Source organism: Hipposideros armiger, unplaced genomic scaffold (genome assembly GCF_001890085.2).
Source record: "Hipposideros armiger isolate ML-2016 unplaced genomic scaffold, ASM189008v1 scaffold_83, whole genome shotgun sequence".
Lineage (NCBI taxonomy): Eukaryota > Metazoa > Chordata > Mammalia > Chiroptera > Hipposideridae > Hipposideros > Hipposideros armiger.
The window spans coordinates 3,183,662-3,204,375 of NW_017731433.1; the positions used below are offsets into that span (position 1 = coordinate 3,183,662).

Genomic DNA, 20,714 nt, shown 5'->3' on the forward strand with positions numbered 1-20,714 from the left:
AAAACTTATTCTTTTCCTATACCCCTCTACAAACAGACGTTTTGGATAAAGCCTTGCTTCAAAGATTAAATCACTTAGCAGTATAAAGTTGGACCCAGGTTTTCCAACTCATGTATTTTGGCATTCAGGGCTTTCCTATATCCTGAAAGCTTGCTAATTTGGGTCACTCTGCAGTAATAATGGCTTGGCACTTTTTTTTCAGTCAGTGATGAAAGAGGTGGGGAAGGAAGAAAGGAGGAAAGAAGAGAAAGGGAGAGAGAGACTGACTGACTAGTAAGGATAGACCACACGCGCTTTAAACAAAAACATAATAAAAGTCTGTTTTAAAAAATGATTGGCTGATAGCCAAAATGCTTGAAAGTACTATTTAAGGAAGTAGAACACAAAGTACAAACAGAATGCTTTTCTTTTTCTTAAAAAAGAAAAAAAGGAAGAAAACTTCCTAACCACCTGCATCCTACTTTGCCTAAGTTGTGAGATCAAAGAACAAATATCATGTTTATTTTTAAGTTCCATAATATAGCCAAGTGACATTTCAGGCAGTGTCTACTAGTGAATGCCCAACCCATGAGAACAAGTGATTCAGTAACTACTTCTGCAAGAAGCCCATCTCCACAGCCGGCCTGACTAAAAAACAACTTCCTCTCCTTTCCACTACTGATCAGGCTCGCCTCTATTTTCTGCTTTGCTCTGCTGACCTGAACCAGATGCGCTTAACTGTTTCCATTATTTTCTCTGTCAATTCCATCCCAACTCTCCTAATTCTCTTTCACTTTAAAGCCTTGGCCAATACTGGCACCTCATACCTCAAGCCCCACACTTCATAAAGAAATTTACTCCTTGAGCCCTATTACTATAATAGAAGCTGTCTCCCCCCTGGCACTAATTCCAAAAGTCATCAGAGAAAACCAAGTCGGCCAAGAAAAACCACTTTACTCTCAACCATCTCTTGGTGCTCCCAAAAGGAGGTTACACAGGGTCTCTGGCCCAGAGTACTCCCTAAAGCCAAAGCCCATTTGAGAGCCACTATGCCATCTGATTAATCAGAATCAATCAAGTATAACTACAGTATACAGACATTAAAATAATGATGAATACCTGTATTAAATGGCATGAAAATATCTTAATGACCCATTGTTGAGTGAAAAGACCATGGAATAACATGTAGAGTATAATCCCACTTATAGAATTACATACAAATGTCTGTGTGTATATATATGTACATATCACAAGAGAAAAAATATTGAGAGCAAAATGACTACTGCATATAGAGAGTGCCAAAAAAATGTATACACATTTTAAGAAGAGGAAAAACTATTAAAATTGTTAATACTCAATATACACCGATAACAAAAGATGAATACAAGTCACATCTGACTTCTGCAATTACAAGAGGTGCTCAAAGTGGTTCCCATCAGCGTCCAGGCACTTCTGATTACGGCAAACTACTGCTTGAGCAACGTTGACCAAGGTGTCCACTCATATACATTTTTTTGGCACCCCCGGTTTATACTCAATAATGCATATAGTAGTCCACCCTTATCCATGGTTTTGCTTTCCATGGTCAACATAGTCCAAAAATATTACATGGATAATTCCAGAAATAATTCATAAGTTTTAAATTACATGTCATTCTGAGGAGCATGAAGAAATCTCGCACCATCCTACTCCATCCTGCCTAGGCCGTGAATCATCCCTCTGTCCAGTGTTTCCATCCTGTAAGTGCTACCTATCCATTAATCACTTAGTAGCCATCTTGGTTATCAGATCAACTGGTGCAGTATCACAGCGCTTGTGTTTAAGTAACACTTATTTTACTTAATAATTGTCCCAAAGCCATTCACATAACTTTTATTACAGTATATTGTTATAATCGTTCTATTTTATTACTAGTTATTGTTGGTAATCTCTTCCCGTACCCAATTTGTAAATTAAACACTATCATAGATGCATATGTATAGGAAAAAACAGCATATATAATGTTCTGTACTATTTGCAGGTTCAGGCATCCACTGGATGTCTTGGAATGGATCCCTGCGGATAAGGGAGGACTATTGTACTCATAAAACTGTCTACAATTAGATTTGATACACACACACACACACACACACACACACACACACACACCCTGGAAGAACAGTCAACAAAATGTTAAAGATGAATAATGCCTACTGGGGTAAAATTTGGAATGACCTATACTTTCTTTTCAAAGTTTTTGTCTATAGGAATTAACTTTAGAATCAAAGGGGAAATGCTATTTTCCTTTTTAATATTTATTTTGCTATATTGTTTTGTTTTTATCACTTTAGAGCAGCATATAAATTTTCTTGCCTCATTATTCACTGGGAATTTTTATGTGAGTAATTCAAATATCTATAAATATAAAATACTATATAGAAATTTCAAGTACTAGTATCTTTCCATGAAGGATTTCCTTTTTAAGAGATGTACATTTTTAATTATGAAATGAAATAAAATGCCTACCCTATTATAGAAACTATTCATTCTACTTTCTTCAATAAAAGCTATATATAAAAAAAACAAAAAACAAAAAAAACCTCACAATTTCCCAATTGATTTCAGATTTTGACACCCCAGAAAGAAAAGCTGCAATGCTGAAACAATTAAAATATTGGAAATAACTTAAATGTCCAGCAATGAGGATGGTTATCTAAGATAAAGTGCATCCATACTGTGCAACACTACACAGTCGCTTAAGCAAGTGAGACTGAGCTCTGTGTACTAACCTAGGGAGATCTCAACACCCACTGTTAAGTGTAAAAAACAAAATGCAGAACACCTACCTGTGTTTACCGTGTGCAGAAAAAAATGTGTGTTAAACATATATATACTTTTCTTTATGCTATGTATGTCCATGATACATAAAGATCTAGAGGGATATCCAGCAAACTGAGGAGCCAGAAGGACTGAAGGGGAAAGGAGGCTTGAGGGACTTAACACTTTTTTACTTTTTACTTGAAATATTTTACAAGAGTGCAATAAAGCTATTCGTGACCATAAAAATATTCAGGTTTTTTTTTAGACTGCTAAGCTCAATCACTTGAAATTATATTTTTTTAAAAAATACTTGAAAATGAGTTTTAAAATTTAAAGTACCTTCTAAAATAGATAGTAGAGGATGAATACATTAGCAATAGGACACTGAGAATGGTTACAAATAAGAAATTTTCTCTCAAATAAATTCATAATAAATTCATTTGATATGTGTTGATCTGATTTAGATATTTTTAGAGAAAACTAAACATTTTTAAGTTTCTTGATCTAAAAATAATCTCATTGATACAATAAGTGTACTGTTCCTAGTAAATTAAAAAAAGAAAAATAGTTGAAGACATCATGACACTTCAGTCCTACGTACTTTAGTATGTATTACCCAAGAAGGAGATTGTCCTATACAACAACCACAGTACCATGTCACACCTAAGAAATTTCATCTTAAGAAACAATATCTAGTATATAATCAATATTTGGATTCCCTCAGGAGTCTCCAAAATACCTTTTATGCCCTTTTCTCCCATCTTGTATTTAATTAAGGATCACACATTGCCTGTGGATATCCTGTGTATCTTCCTTTAATACACAAAGGTCTCCCTCTCTCTGTCTCCCAGGAAAACAGTGTATATATAGAGAGGGAGATACAGCATATTATGGCAAACTTAACAATTGGTATAGAGCGCTACATGAAGGCCACACAAGGGTCACTTGCTTAACTTAGTCTTTCCATTTTTCTGTAGGTTTAAATACAGTTTTTTAAAACTTGGGGATAAAAGAACAACATCAAACAACAAAAACACACACACATAAAGCAAAAAGAAAGAGGAGGGTGCCATCTGCATCAAGATACTTCATGACATTTCTAGACCCCAAGAAGATGGGCTCATACTGACAAAAGAAACAACTGAAAGCTGCAGTCCAGAATATAGGAAGAAACAGACCAGAGTGGATTGAGATCCGCAATTTCGAGGCTGGAAGCACGGGGGCTGGAAACTGAAGAATTATCTACAAATCTACCCAAGATACAGACTCGCCAGTCATACCGCCCCTCTCCCACCAAGAACAGGCAGTGAGACCTCGAAAGAAAGGTCTCCTCTAAACAAGTCAAAGAACGGTCAAGGAAAAGCTAGGCTTCTAGAGTGGACACTCGTATCTTGAAGTAGAGCGTTCCTTATTCTGAAACTGTTGCTCATCAGCCTTATGGCTAGCTTCCTACCTGGATACCTTCAATTCTAAACCTGCCAAAAATATATCGTTTCTACTGTGACCACCTCTGCTATTCCCACATGCAAATACAGAAATTCTTATCAGCCTTTCCACTAAGGAAAGAGGTCCGCTGGGGGCAGATCTATCTTCAGAGTAGTGAAAGAAATGCACCTTGGTTAATCCTAATAATCATTCCCTCTCAAATATAAGCAGAAAAACAAGCTAATTAAGAGAAAACTGCTTTCTCTTATAAGAGAAAAACCAGTTGCATGAAAGAAAAAGACCAAGACAGCTCCTAAGGAAAATAAATTATTCAGGAAACAGAAAAAAAAGTGTTTTAAAATTAGATAAGTATCATAACAGAAATCTAAAATATTTCATCCATAATAGAAAAACAATATACTATGAAAAAAAATAAGAAAATGCTCTTAGAAATTGGAAATACAATGGCTGAACTACTTTTCTTTCTAAATATAAAAGGGAAGGTTTTTTAAAAAGGAAGGAAGAAAACATCCCAAAACAGAGTGAATAGATAAAGACAGAAAATAAGTAAAAAGCTAAAAGAAATAACGGATCAATCCAGAAAGACCACCATCCCATTAAGGAGCTCTAGAAAGGGAGAACAGAGAAAAGAGCAAGAAACAAAATTTTTTAAAAACGTTTTTAGTTTCATATACATGAACACTGAACTCCTAGTTTTCACACTAAGAGACATCTGCACACATCCTCATGCAACTCCACAAAAACTGAAGAAAGTAGGCAAACCTAAAAGACTAAAGAAAGAAAGAACCAATTACTCCCAGAGGAATGATGAGTCTTGTCTTCAACACTAAAATTTTGAAAACAATGGTGCTTGTTTTAAAATTTCCTAAGAAAAATTATTTTGAATGTAGAATTTATGTAAAAATGATCATTTTAAAAGGTATAGGGAGGGAATTTTCGGACCTATAAAGATTCCAAGTTTATCTTCCATATACCCTTTACAAATTGTTATTAGAAGATACTCTAGTAAAACAAAACTCTTATCACAGTGTCCTTTGACTGTTTACATATCTGCACCCTGTAATACGCTGTACCCTAAAACCTTTGCTCACTTTGAATCCTTGGCACCAAACCCCATGCCTGGAACCAAGCTGGCATTCGGTGAGGAAGTACTGGCACAGATTATCCCCATGAGCATGGGTCATTAACACAGAATCCCTCTTAGGAATGAATTCCTGAAAGTAAGTGCGGCTGTTTCAAGATTATGAGTTCATCATGGGTCCCTCTTCTCTGCGAACTCTACAGATTTTTTGAAGCTCAGGTTAAATCCCATTCAAGAAGCCTTCCCCAACTAATCCAACCCCAAAGATCTCTTTTCTGTTAACGCTCATGGCATTTATCACTTAACTATATACTGTTATGTTATTGGCTATTTGATATGTCTAGGCATAATTCTTCAACTGTGTATTACCGTCCCTGGGGAAAGGGACTTTCACTCATCTGTAAGCCCAGTACCTGCTAACTGGCTGCCCGTTCATAACTGGCAACAAATGAATCTCCTCACTGAGGTCAGGGTATAGATTCTCTTCTATAATATAATGTAATTTCAGGCAATCAAAATATATCCTAAAATGATTCTCTGAATTGCAGATAATCCACTTGCAGTAATCAAGAACTAAAATTAATATTATGCATTACATATTCTAGTTGATGACTATAACTTTTATAACTTAATCTTTCAACAAATATTTATTACATTCTTACTATATGACAGGCACTTTTTTATAATACATATAAACTATTTAAGAAACCCAGACAGAATCTTAGACTAACACCTAAACTACTGGTTAAACTTTTTTTCTAAATAGAAACCATTCTTCAAATGCAGTCTTATTCTGAACTCCCAGATTCAAACAGATCACAGAACTGTTTTGCCTGTAGCTTAGGGTAGGGGCCAGAGCCCCATCTATTTTAGTCAGCACAGGCTACCATAACAAAGTACCACAGACTGTGTAGCTTAAACAGAAATTTACTTCTCACAGTTCTAGAGGCTGGGAAGTCCAAGATCAAGGTGCCAGCCATTCAGTTTCTGGTGAGAGAGAGATCTTGCTGGCTAATAGATGGCCACCTTCTCACTGTGTCCTCCCATGGGGGGTGGGGGTGGGGGAGAGAAAAAGAGAGGGGGAAGGGCCTACTCGATCAGGGCTCCACCGCTATGACCTCATTTAACTTTAGTCACCTCCTTAAAGGACCTGTTTCCAATACAATCACATGGGGGTTTAGGGCTTCAACACATGAATTTTGGTGAGATGCAATTCAGTGCATAGCACCATCTCTTGCACTTTCTCTTTGATCTAAACCCAAGGACATCTGGATGAGAGGAACTAAAAGCCACCTAATTAAACACCTTAATTTTATATAAGGATGTTAAATGACTTGCCCTAAGACATGTCAACAGTCAGTCACAGATTTAAGACTAAAGCCCAGGTCCCCTTTCTCCATCTACTGAACTTTCTCTCATGACACTCTACAATTGCTAGTGAAGTCATCATGTATGCATGACTTGAATTTTCAATGACATGTACAAGACATCACTAATCACCAGACCTCCCACATGAACTCCAAACTCATATAGCCAATGTCTACTCAACATAGTGAGTGTCTAATATACATCAGAAACTTAAAATGTCCAAAACCAAACTCCTGATTTTCTTCTCCAATACCTGATTTGGGAGATCATTCCAGATGCTCAAGCCAAAAACAGTAGTTATCCTCAACTCTTTGCCTTTCTTTACATTTCTATCCAATTCATCAGCATATCCTGTTAGCTCTACTTTCAAAACATATCCAAATTTCTTTAATAAAATATTGGAGAAAAAATTACTCACAATCTGGCTAACCACTTCGCATCACAACTATCACCATCATTGTTCAACCAACCAATATCTCTCTCTTGATTACAAGAACCACTCAACTGGTCTCCCTGCTTCTATCTTTGCCCCTCAGATACCTGTGTGAGATAATGTCACTCCCTACTGAAAAAACTCTCCAATAGCTTCCCAACTCATGCAGTGTAAAACCCACAGGGTTTATAATCTCTTCATGACTGGATTATAATAACATTCTAATGTCATCTCTAAATCATACTCCCACTCATTCCACTGCAGCCACACTGCCCTCTTTTCTGTTCCTTGAGCATGTCTGCCTCCCTCACCCTCCTTTGAATGCCATGTTTATTAGCAATGCTTTCTCTGACCACTCTTATTAAAAATAGCAAATTCCCTCATCCCATTCCTCTTCTTGCTTTATTTTTCTCTACAGCACTTACCACCATCAGACATTTTATATACTAGCTGACTGTATCCCTAGCTCCGTATGGATAGAGATTTTGTCTGTTGTGTTGCTGGATTCCCAGCACCTTAGAAAGATGTCTGGCACATATTAAATGCTCAGTGAATATTTGTTGAATGAATACTCATGTATGAATGTATAAATGAAGTCATAAAACTAACTGGGCTTCAAAAGCTTATCTTGTCTAGCACCATAGCTTGAAAGCGATCAAAAATAAGGTTTTCCCCTTTTTGACAAAGTAGTACCATGAACTAAAGTCAAAACATCTGGGATTAATGTAGATTCCAGGGCCAAAAAACAACAAAGAAAGAGAAAGGGAATGAGACACAAACAGCCCTTGAGTCATTTAGAGACTTATGATTGCAATTTGAAAACACATAATCTTTTCCAGCTGAAAATGCCCAAAGACTTAGAAGAGAATGATGGCACTTCGCTTACATTAACACAAATAAAATTAACCATAGGCCTATCTATTCACATTTATGTATAGAAAAGCACAGTAATAAGATAAGAAAGCTTCACAAAAACCTTTGTCAGGGCAAAGGGGACTATTTACTCTATACATTTGTATCGCCTATCTCTTAGACAACAAGAGTATATTTTTTATTTAGGCAATATAAAAATTGACAAAATAAAGCTCTTTAATCTACTTCCTCAGAGATACAGTAACCACTGATTAACAGTTTGCTGTGTATTACAGATTTTCTTCCTGCATAATCAGACACATATAGCTATAACTTTAAAAAAATAAGCTAAATGACAGGAATTCTGTTGGAAAACATACATTTCCTTATTCCTCCCCCTAAGTACAACTAAAACCCCTGTATGTTACATATAAAAATAAATGTAAGACGATCCCAAAAGGTGGAGAAAAGCGGACAGGCCAGGGACCTCAGGACTCAGTGAACAAAGTGGTTGTGAGCTCCTTGGGTTTTCTTTTTGTCTCATAAAATCCAAACTTGGAGTTAATGAAGTCGGTAACCCAAAAACACCAATGGGTGCAGACAAAAAGAAGTCCCAGTTGAAGATTGCTCTTTCTAGAATATAGGGCCAGGAAAGAGACAGCCTAGCAACATAGAAAACTTTTAGACAAAAATTACTGTATTTCAGCCAAACACCATAGAAAATATTGTGGCCCCACCCACATCCATACCCACACCAGCAAAGACCTAGACTGCCACTCTCACCAGGCTGTGAAGAGGCACCCCCAGCCCCCCCAGTCCCTCCGAAGTGTCAGAAAAGGCCAGGTAGACAGCCAGGACTTTCATCCCAGCCAGGCAGTAACAGACTACCACCAACCCACCCCATCCCTGCAGTGTCAGCGGAGGCCATGTGGGAAGCAGTAACAGGGCAGTCCTATCCCTCCCAGCCAGGAAGGAATCAGTGGAGGCCTACTGAGAAGCCAGAACTCTCAGCCCTACTCAGCAATTATGAGAAGCACCCCCTTGGGTGTCCATGGAGACCAAATGGGGAACCTGGACTTCTACTCCCATATGGCAGCAAAGAGGTGGCACATGCTCCCTTTCAGAAGCCAGCCAGAACATAAAGTTTAAATAAGATCCACAGTCTCATAACATAATACTGAAAACATCCAGGTTTCAATAAAAAAATCACTCGTCATACCAAGAACCAGAAAGACCTCAAGCTAAATGAAAAGCATTCATCATAAAAACACTTTGAACAAGCAGTTATGAGCCCACTTAAAACAAATGAAAAAATATACTCTCGCAAAGCAATAGAAGATATAAAGAAGAACCAAATGGGAAGTTTAGAACTACAAGAAAAACAGAATAACCTCAATAAGTTAAATGAAATCATTTTTGCTTTTTTTCAATGTAATGCCTAATGAAAATCCAAGTCTCTATAAACACACATAGAGCATTTTTAGTAGCTATGACATTCTACTGTATTAATGAACTATCATTTACTTTATTAATCCTCAATTAATCACATTTATATTGTTTATAATTTTTCATTATTATAACTGCACATTTGTCATTTTTACATAATTATCTGTCATTTTTAGTAAATGACATTACTAAAAATGAGAGTGCTGCGTGAAAGGGCATGCACAGTTTAAGTTTTCATATACATTGCCAAATAGCTCTCCAGAAAAACAGTGCCAGTTACATTCCCACGAATAGTGTGAGTCTACCTGATTTTTCATATCCTTGCCAACAATGGGTATTGTCTCAACGTTATGTTTTCTAATTTGATAAGTGGAAATAGTACATCCTTGTTGTTTTCATATACATTTCTTTATCACTAATATGATAAATATATTTTCAGGTGTTTAAAAGCCAAGAATAGCCTTTCTTTTGAAAATCACCAATGCAGGTCTTTTGTGAATTCTCACTGTTTAACTTAATGTAAAAGAGCCCAAACATAAGCTGGTTGGCAAATATGATTTAAATATATTTTCAACCATTTTGTTGATTTTTTAACTTTGTTGATGACCTTTTATTTTTTCTGAAGAGTTTTTAATGGGTTTAGATTTCCTTTTAGCAAATCAAATTTAACTATTTAAATCTTAGTCCCATTCAGTTGAAGTACAAAGACATCTAAAGGCTCAGTCCCAACTAGTTTTAGAGCCAATTAATTATAAATCACCACTCAGTACTGTTAAGAATCTAGAATTAGTCTTCCTGTTTTATTGAGGGGAAAGAAGAGAACACTGGCACCCATTAATTACCTATACATTCAATTAACAATAGTTTTCTCCACATGCATAGTTTCCCCAAGTGATATGATTGGACTTTTGACTCCATTTTAAAAAATGTAATATTCCATTTCCCCACTGGGATCTCACTCCTATTTTCAGCCTCAAACCTATCTGGCTAGTGACTTGACAACCTACCTTATAGCCCTTCCTTCTACTGGAGGCTGCACCATTTCCCATGTCTTTCACTGTTATCTGGAAATCTACCTCAAAATAACAAAAACTCTGAAAACTACTAGACTGCCACCTGACAGAGATTATCACTCTCTAGCGATTTCTGCGACCATGCTCTGCCTCTATTTCAGAGGATGACCTAAATTTACTAAGCTACCTTGGGTATCATAATTTGAACTGCCATTTAATTCACTTGAGCTTACTGCTCAGCTGGGATAGAAAATAAAACAAATGTGATATATTATTCCTTTTTTTCCCCTGGGCATCTGCTCTTCCTACTTACTTCTTTCCCCCCCACCAGCCACTCACAGGTTCTGGCATACTTCATCACACAAGGGTGCGTGGTTTATGACAAGCAGCACTAACAATGTCTAAAAAATAAGCACAATCACTGGAATTGTAATTTCTGTGAAAGTCACATACATGAAATCATAATGAGAGAAAAAAAGTTTAAAAGGATACCTTTTAAAAATGTGAAAGGAAAAAATTAAAACCCCTTATCTCTGTTCTCTAATGTTATTCCAGAATTTCATAGAATAAAAAACTCGTCTATAATTTTTTTAACCAGCCCACAAAATGTTTACCAGTCCTTTCCTGGGCTACCAATAAATTAATTAAAGACATATCTGACATCAATAACTACAGCTGTAGTATAATGCTTAGGGCTAGATTACATTACTTAAGATTTTTCATTTTCTTCAGTCTAACATGTTCAGTCTAACAAGTCAAAGTTAATTTCTTTTTCAAAAGTTAATTTTATTCATGTTCTAGGATACTTACATGCTAAAAAAGAATTTTTTAATTAAAAATACCAGATTGATACCTAGAAAAATAACTATATGCTCCCCATACATGTACTTAGTCAGCAGAAACCATATCCTTAGCTCAAGAAATAGAGCACAAGAGAAATAAAGCACAAGTTCATCTTCAATTCCTTGGCAATCTACAAACTATACTAGACTCAATTTTATAAAATATTAAATTATTACCATCTTGGATCAGGAAAATATACTTATTAAAGGACATTATAAGGTTAACTCAATCGTTCTCAGCCAGGGGCAATTTTGCCCCCAGAAACATTTGGCGCTGCCTAAGACATTTCTGGTTGACCCAACTGGGGAAGGAGGAGGGCCATAGCCTACTGGTATCTAAGTGGACAGAGCTAGGGATGCTGCTAAACATTCTATAATACACAAGACAGCCTCCGCAAACAAAGAATTATCTATAGTGAGGAGGTTGAGAAATTTAGAACACGTGATGAAATTTTAATATGGACTGCATTGTATCAATAATAAATGTCCTGAATTTGATCATTTTCACGTGGCTTCGTAAAAGAATGACTTTGTTCCAAGGAAATACATATAAAAGAATTTAGGAGTAAAGGAACATGTCTCAACTTACCCGCAAATGGTTCAGAAAAAGATAATATGTAAATATGTAGAGAGGAAAAAAAAAGAATGATAAAGCATGGAGCCAAATGCTAACAACTGGTGAATCTGAGTAAAAGGTATAAAGAAAATTTTTTTTGTTCTTGCAATTTGAAACTATATCAAAATAAAAAGTTAAGCAAGTATTACCATGCCTGTAAATTTCTTTTAACCAGGAAACTCGGCACAATTTCGCAGTACAGTATATGTGCGATATAGTAAATCAGCATTTTTACTCCTTTCTCAAAATAAATTACACTATCTTGAGTGGATACTTGTAAATTTGACCCAGATAGCTCAAGTAAGCATAAGCTGAAAAGTATAATTTATAAAATGCAAATTTCACAGAAAAAGCTAGACACGTTTAGCTGTCTACCAAGGATATGACATTTTTTAGTATATCACAGTAAATGCATGGCCTAATACCCCTGCATTGTATATTTCAGGTTTTCAATACACACTGGAAACTGCAATCACTTTGAACCATAAAAGATCTGAATGCAATCAATGGGAAAGCATGTATAAGAAATAATACAAAAATATTTTTAATACCCAGATTTTCAGAAGTTTAACATTAGTTCTTAACTCTTGAATCTTATCATTCCTATTTCTAGGTACTTGTTACTTAAATAGCCATTTCAACAAATACACAATAACAGCTTTGTAAATATTAACAGTTTACTTTTGGAAAGCAATAATTAAAATTTGTAAATCCAGAAAAAAAATTAGGGCACTTACAGATGTCTGGGACATACTTGACTGTTGTGTGACACTTCCTGTGGGGGACGTAGGTGGTCTTCCACTGGACAAACTTGCCTAAAATAATAAGGTCTTTATAATATGTCTATAAAAACCCTGAAGTTAGAAATTTTCTGGTATTATGATGCCACGAAACCACAATACAAGTCAAAAGGTCTATGTATGAACAAATTCATTTCATAGTCAACATAGACCAAGCTTTGACCAAACAGATTAAGAAAAAAAGAAAAAACTGAATGTTGAAAACAGAGGGACCAAAGGCTAGTCTTATTTTAATAACCACATGCACTGTCAGTTTTACTCTATAGGTCTCTGTCTTCTTTGAAGTGGAATCACCACTCCAATGTTATAAAAAGGAATTGAAGCTACATCAAGTGCCAGTGGGTTTCAGTTTCTTAACTCATATCATGAACACAATGTTATTTAAAATCACACTACCAAAAAGAAGCGACAGCTGGGGATGTGTTTGTAACAGAAATAAACCATTTTCAGGTTCACTCAACTGAGATCTTCCTCTAATAAAACTTATGATGAAAGCTCACATATGGTTTTATTTAAATAAACAGTAGAATAATAATGAAAATCTTTTTTAAAACATAAGCTTTAAATAATAAAATCATCCTGTTATCAGTAGGTATATGATGATTAGATTTTAGAAACTTGCATATGCATATTTTTATAGAGAGAATTTCCAGAGGGATACATATCAAACGGTTACAGAAGCCACCTCTGAAAAGTGGAAAACAGCAGTGGACGGTGAAAGGAACACCTCTACTTCACCTCTTCTAAACAATTTTATGCTATTTGATTTTTTAATAAATGTAAATTATCTGCATACAAAAAAAGACCTTTTTTGTTAAAATGTAAATATAATTCATGTAACCCTAAGTATTCACTGTTGTATCTAGAATTTTAAACACAAAATCGTGACACCAGTATAGCATTTCTGCAATGCAGATAAAAAGCAATGGGACAAAAGCTAGCAACAGAGTAACATATAAAACATATCCTTTTTAAAAAAATTAACTTTCATTTGGCGGATTATTTTATTTCCTCAAGTAAAAATAATCACGAAACATCTGAGAACTCTGAAATAATACCCAATGTATTTATTTTCGGTAATTATCCACAGATAATATCAAATTGGCCTCATAATTCTTCATTTGTTTCAGTCTTACCTGAACAGCAGCAAGGCTTTGAAGCTGGGAGCTGCTTAAGTGCTGCTGCTGCAGAGCTGCAGTGTGCAGCATTAAGTGCTGTTGTTGAGCTGCATACATTTGCTGAAGGTACTGAGCAGCTGAGCTGGGGGGGCGATGTAATGCCTGTTGAATTACCTGTGATAAGTCAATTGAACCAATGTCAAAACCATAACCTTAACCTTAATCTTAACCATAAAAAAAGTAGAAGTTTAAAATTTCACTACTCTAATATTCAACATCACCAAGCTTATTAACACAGTTCTCTCCTAGTTACAGATCACTAGGATTCACTAATCTATACAAATTAAAATTACCCAGTATAGGCAATTCACAAAAGAAAAAACTGCCACCAAGCATTTAAAAAGATCTTCAATCTCATTAGTAATCAAAACTTAACAAATTAAAACAGGATACTATTTTCCAACTTTCAGGTGGATAAAGATTTAAAAGAATACCACTACTAACTGAGGAAACAAATACTCTCATAAATGTTAGTAAGAAAGTAAACTGGTATAACAGTTTGGATAACACTTGGTAGAATAGTAATATAGCTCAGTGTTATCCAATACAGTAGTAGCCACAGCCACATGCACCTCCTGAGCACTTACAATGTGGCTGGTGCAATGAAGGAATTGAGTTTTTAATTTTACTTAACTTTAATTTAAATATAAAGTCATATGTAGCTAGTAGTTACTGTATCGAACAGCACAGATACATCTATATTTATTAACAAATAAATTCCCAAACATATCATAAGGTGAAAAAAGGTAGGTTACTAAATAGTATATAGAGTAAGATACCATTTTTATGCTAAAAAATCTGAAAGAATATTCAGGGAAACATTAAAAGACTACCGATGGGTTGCTAGAGTAGACGTGATTTTTATCTTCTTGTTTGTACTTTTCTTTAAATGTCTGAAAAAATGTAGAATGAGTAGGTATTATATTAATAATCACAAAAATTACAAAGCGATTTAATTTTTAGAAAATTAATAATTACTTTTTCAAATGTAATTTTTCAAATGTTTTAAAATGTTTTTTAAATGTCAGATTCCTTGTTTCAATTGCTTCAACACAGACAAAAACTATTTTACTAAAAAATTCCTGAAAGTGTTAATTACTGTAAATATTTATTAGTAAAATATAAAATCTCAGCCTGAACTTCAAAAATAGATAAATGTAGAAAGGTCCAGTATTCTAACAGGAAAATCCTTTACCTATCCAAACTATGCTCGTCCTCTGCAACCACATCCCAAAGTCACATCATGCCCACAGTGACTCTGAACAGCACAGAACCCTATTAGCAGCATCCAACCACAGTTTTCAAAGAACTAAGGGAGTAACAGAGCCATATCCTACAGCTTGAGGGTCTAAAACAGGACACCTTGAACTACAAGGCCATGAATCTCTATTCAAATTCCAAGAAAGTGTATTTCCTTGTGTTGTTTGCTTTTATGTGTTCATATTTCATCTTTCCAACTACAGATTGCTATACCTGCTACAAACCCCTGTCACAAAATCAATGTGGGTTTCTAACCCCTAGTTGCAGGGGACTATAGACCAGCATTAAGTAATTTAGAATTATAACAATATGTCTTTTTGGTCAAGTAAATCTATATATGTTCTTTTTTTGTATTTTTAAATATTTTTTGTATTATTTTTTATATATGTTCTTCTAATTCCATAACAAAATTCTAAAATCAAACCAAAATAACAAATGCATAATCTATTTGATGGATATTTTTGTCAGAGTATAGTAATTTTTTCTATTGTCAGCACAGGCTTTCATTATCATTCAATGTTATACTCATGGGAGAGATACAAGTTAAAGATACAGCACACTGTTTTTATTTTGTTCCTCTAAAGGAATAAGGAAGGTATACAGAATTCACAGGACTGAAAAAGAAAGCTGGAAGGTATTAAAAAACTACTTAGGTAGTTCAATAAATATTTGAACTGCATTTTAGGGGAAGCAATTCTGTGATCTCATACAAACTAGTGTTAGTGCTATTTGTGAGATATATCTATATCTATACATCTCCAGTAACACTTTAAAAAAAATTTTTATTAAAGTTTAGCTGACATACAATATTATATTAGATTCAGGTGTACAACATTGAGACTCGACATCTATCTACCTTGTGAAGTGATGACTCTAACAAGTCTAGTGACCTTCTATTAACCATACAAAGTAATTATGACTATATTATTATGACTACATTATTGACTATATTCCCTAGGTTGTACATTATATCTCCAGATAACACTTTGGTTTTTAATAACACATCCAGCTTAGATAAAAACTAGAGAACAAAATGGCATATTAAAATAGCACATCATCTGTATGCTCAAAGATCTAGATACTCTTCCCTACATCCCTTGCCTCAAAAAGCTGAAGAACATTTAAAACACATTCTACATTCCCAGTTTGAATTTCTGAACTGCCTGGATCTCCAACAATTCTGACTCCACCCATGGTAAGTTTATAACCCGAAACCATAAACAGTTAAATAGCCATTACTGAGATATCCACTCTACAAAAATGAATGGGAAGAGCACTATATCACAAACAGTTATTTTCAGGGTAGAATGCAACTGTGGGGCTTCTATAGACAGTAAGCAGGTGTAATGGAAAAAATAACTCATAGAGTGGTTAAGGTCATAACTCTCGAGTCAGAGAACCTACTAGCTATGTGAGTTTAGGAAAGTGATTTAGCCTACTTAAAACACTGGTTTTCCCATATGTAAAAAGGAGGTAATAATAGTATCTACTTCATAGAGGTAGAGTGAGGATTAAAAGAGATGATCCATGTAAATCATTTATCAAATGCTTGGCACATAGCAATTGTTCAATAAATATTATCGATTATTATTTATTGGGTATATTTAATGTTCTAGACGCTTCCTTTAATCCTCATAATAACTAATGAAGTAGGTGGTCTCACCCTCATTGTACAGTTTCCTGAGGCTCAAGATTATGCCTCTCATCCAAGCCTACACCGCTACTAATAATAAAGAAACTGGAATTCATACAAAGAACATGTCAGACTGCAATGCCCATGCCCCTTTTAAGCAGTACCGTATTGCCTCAATTTCCATTATTATAAAGGTTAACCAAGTAAACTTCATTTTCTCATCTAAGTGAAGAGCCCAAGACTTTTCCTAGTTAAATATCCCTTCCCTTCTTCCCCTAAAGAGCTTTAGAATGAAACTATCAGCTTAGGGTTCTTGGACCCCTTGGGTTTAAAATGAATTTCTTAATGCATCTACAGACCTGAATAGATCTCCCTAAGTTAGAGTCATTCTGCTGTTGGGCTCTAGATTAGTGTCCCACATTGTAGTAGCACTTAGAGACTTCCAGTTATAATTTTCCTGACATATCACTGTATAAGCTATATGTTTACACGTGAAAGCCCTCTCAACAGAATGATTATTAGATAAATTTTTGCTTGTTTCAGACATTAACAACTCTAACTGTACTCAGAGGACATCATTTAACTTATTGAAGTATATGAAACAACAGATTAATCTGGCTTAAGCAAAAATTAATGACATCCTAAGTCTTAGCCTACCCATTATAACTGAAATACCTGTACAGCATGTCGGTCTGAGCCACTGTAGACAGAGATCTGTGGTTGCTGCATTCGAGAGGAGGAAGTGGTGATGGTGGTTGTGGTGGTGCTACTGGTTGTTGTTGAAACAGATGTTGCAGGGTTTGGTTCACTATCCATAGCTGTACTGTGATCCTTAAATCTGGCAGATAACAAAGGGTTTGTATTGGCAAAAGCATTATCCTATGGGCTTTAAAGAATATTTTAATTCCAAATAAATAATCATCAACAGTCTAAATTTCTAAGGCCCTCAAAATACAGATAGCACACAGTCATCATAAGCACTTAGAAAAAGTACTTCACAAATATATAGTATATTTAATACTTAATACCAACAAAATTTGAATTCAAATGATTCAGTGTATGTAACTCAGATAAAAGCCTGGCCTAAAGTTTATCTTTTCACTATCGAAAGAAGATGAGTGTTTTGAAACCAAAACAGGTGATGAGAGAATACTAAACTACCTAGGAAAATAAAAACTCAGGCAACACCACAGTACTTTCAAATATTTATTAACATTCTTTTGACCATATTAATTACAAATTAATTAAAAAGTCATTCTTATCTATACATTAAATAGGATGCCTAAGGACTTGTGCTAATACGCTTAGTTTTTGGCTACCATAAATACTTTGCTTTAAAAATCAGTTCTCGGGCCGGCAGAGTGGCGCGATGGTTAAGAACTGGCTTGGGATGTCAGAGGGCCCCGGTTCGGATCCCACATATGAGGGCCAGTGACACTGCCCTCTACAGCTAAGATGCTGAACAACAGCTCAACCTGGAGCTGGGCTGCCGGGAGTCGCTGGCAACGGCATAGGCTGCAGCCCCTGTGGCAGTGGGTTCCATGGGCTACCGTGTGTAGCCAGCAGCCAGCGTGAGCGGCCAGCAGCCGCAGTGAACGGCCGTCCAGAAGCCGGCAGCTGATCTGCCTCGCCCGGGAAGAGCGCAATGATGGTGCCAACTTGGGCCAGTGAAGCAACGTCCTCCACAACTAGACTGAAGAACAAAACGACAGCAACTTGTCTGTTCTCCTTCCCCCAATTCCACAGCACTGTTCCCATCCCCCCAATTCCCCAATAAAAATCTTAAAAAAAAAAAAAGTCAGTTCTCTTAGAAAATAATAATAAAAAGAAAACACCACACTGGCTTTTTCCCCAATTCGTCTACTTTGTCCTTACTACATCTAATAACTCTGAGTAATACTTATAAGCAGAGTACTCTGACTGGGCACATAGAGAAGCAGCTGACAACAATTTGCCCACTTCTTTACAAAAAATCTTTTCCACAAAGAACTGCCCGAAATTTTGAAATCAGCATAATTATGCCACTTTCCTCAGGTATGAACAGTAAGTACATTTTTGTACAAAATTTCCCAATGTTTTGTTTTGTTTTCTCTGTATCTGAATAAATTCAAACAATATTTTAAGTCAATTTTCAGGGCCTCAATATTGTTAAAAAACTAGAACTGCAAGTAATTTTTGTAGGGTTAGAAATGCACCACAATGGTAAAAAGCACACTTAAAAATAACTGGTTTTATCTGCCTTTCTTATCAGTCTTTTCTTCTGAGAAACAAAATCTAACCCACTTCACATTAGCAGCATTGACAAGAATGTAACAAGAACACTTTCTACTTCACCAAAAGACAAAGGAATTTGGTACTAATTGCACACGCATACACTATTCCCATATGGTGTCCTCTTATGTATAAGTTTTCTTTGTTCTTTACATCATTTATGTAAATATTTATATGCTCTTCAAGGAATCAAATGTTTTAAAAATCTCAACATAAGCAGAAAAGTGAAAGAAAAAAAGTGGGGGGATGGGAGGAGGAACCTAACTCTTCACTTACTTTTATTAGTAAATGACTCATTCACCTTTATGCTTCTCTGTAGATTTTTTTAAAAGTTTCAAGCTGCCTTCATCAAATCACAGCATCATATGGTAGCTGTCCATCATACAGGCTTAGTGGTCGATAAGGTAAACTTTTTCTAAATTACTGGCTGTCATAACACTTCTGAACTGCGTACCAGTGATATGCAAAAAGCCAACTTAAATTCTTATAAAGTGCTATTCTGCTCAACCGTATCCTCAAACCCAAACTCTATAGTAAGCAGTTCAGTAACTAACCAAAAATGATCACAGAGGATCGAAATTGTAGGCACAAGTCTAAACATCGGTGCGTGGAAAGGGCCAAACCATTGAAATGCACTTGGACACCTGGCACAAAAGAACAATTTCTGTAACTCCACCGTCTATGCATAGTAATGCCTGCAAAATACAGCCGGCAGTCCTGGTGCACCAGAGGCCTACCCAGGAAACAGTAAGTTTGCGTCGCTAACTAAGCATACCATCACAGGCCACACAAGAATGTGGCCCCTCTAGGGAGGCATCAACTGCAGCCAGAGACCCAAGGGAAGGAAGATCTTTCCTTCCAGGGTGTTTTCAGCCAGACCAGACCCGCAGGAGCCCCCGACAGTCTAAGGCCGGCGCTGGGACACCTCCTCCACGCCTCCCGGGGGAGGACGGTGTGCAGCCCCACGTCTCGGGTTCTCCCACGGAGGGGTGGGGTGGCGCCGGGATCGGGAAGAGAGGAGCGCGAAAGAGGCCTGGCAGTGCCCGCCCAGCCCTACCCAGCCTCCGCGGGCCCCCGGCGCGTGCAGCCGTGACAGGCTGCCCGCGGGGCCCACTTGCAGGGATGACAGCCCCTGAAAGGCCCACAAGAGCTCATCACCCGGAAAACCCCAGCGGCCGGGCTCCCAAGGGTGACCCTGCGCGCAGGGCTCCGCTGATCCCGCACCAGACGATGGAAGGGGCGCTCACGCCCGGAGGTTAACTGGACCCTTACAGTTCGCCTCCGCCCCCGATATGGGCCAAGAGGGCTCCTCCACACTAAGGAAGCTCTGGGGTCTCCCTTTCCCCCACACTGCCCGCGAAAGAGCCCTGAGCTTTCCCCCGGGGGACGTGTCGCTGCCCCCACTCGCTCCCCGGTTACGACATCAGTCACCAGCAAGTCACTCACTCCGCTTCCGCCATCTTCTCTCCTCCATCACTAACACGGGCTGCGCATGCGCCCCCCGGCGGCGGGCGGAGGGGCGGGGTCGACTCAGCCCCTGGGCCCCAGAGGTCACGTGGGGTCATCAGCTTCCAATCCCCCCTCCAAACTCTGGCTCTGCTGACTCTAGGAAGTGACCAAGTTCCCCCAATTTAGATACCAGTGTCTCACCTCCAACCCCTCGGTTTCTCTTACCTAGGTTCTTACTGTTGGGGAGA

At 36.9% G+C, this 20,714-nt stretch overlaps 1 protein-coding gene across 15 annotated transcripts in view; it reads right to left on the bottom strand.

Annotated features, from left to right (window-relative positions):
- The window catches only part of PHC3 (polyhomeotic homolog 3), a 64,510-nt gene extending 44,005 nt beyond the window's left edge, over positions 1–20,505 (bottom strand). For 10 of the 15 annotated variants that reach the window (XR_002124182.1, XR_002124183.1, XM_019643935.1 and 7 more), the window contains exons 1-4: positions 20,464–20,502; positions 17,422–17,584; positions 13,812–13,967; positions 12,613–12,690 (exon numbers count right to left, since the gene is read on the bottom strand). Coding sequence is in view for 13 of the 15 variants with exons in the window: in XM_019643935.1 (XP_019499480.1) it covers positions 12,613–12,690; positions 13,812–13,967; positions 17,422–17,584; positions 20,464–20,477 (411 nt within the window). In the remaining 2 variants the exon portion in view is untranslated. Of the gene's footprint in view, positions 1–12,612; positions 12,706–13,811; positions 13,968–17,421; positions 17,585–19,293; positions 19,787–20,448 lie in introns of those variants that run through there. The other 5 variants (XM_019643931.1, XM_019643929.1, XM_019643928.1 and 2 more) reach the window with 5 other exon arrangements.
- Between the last annotated feature and the right edge of the window lie 209 nt (positions 20,506–20,714).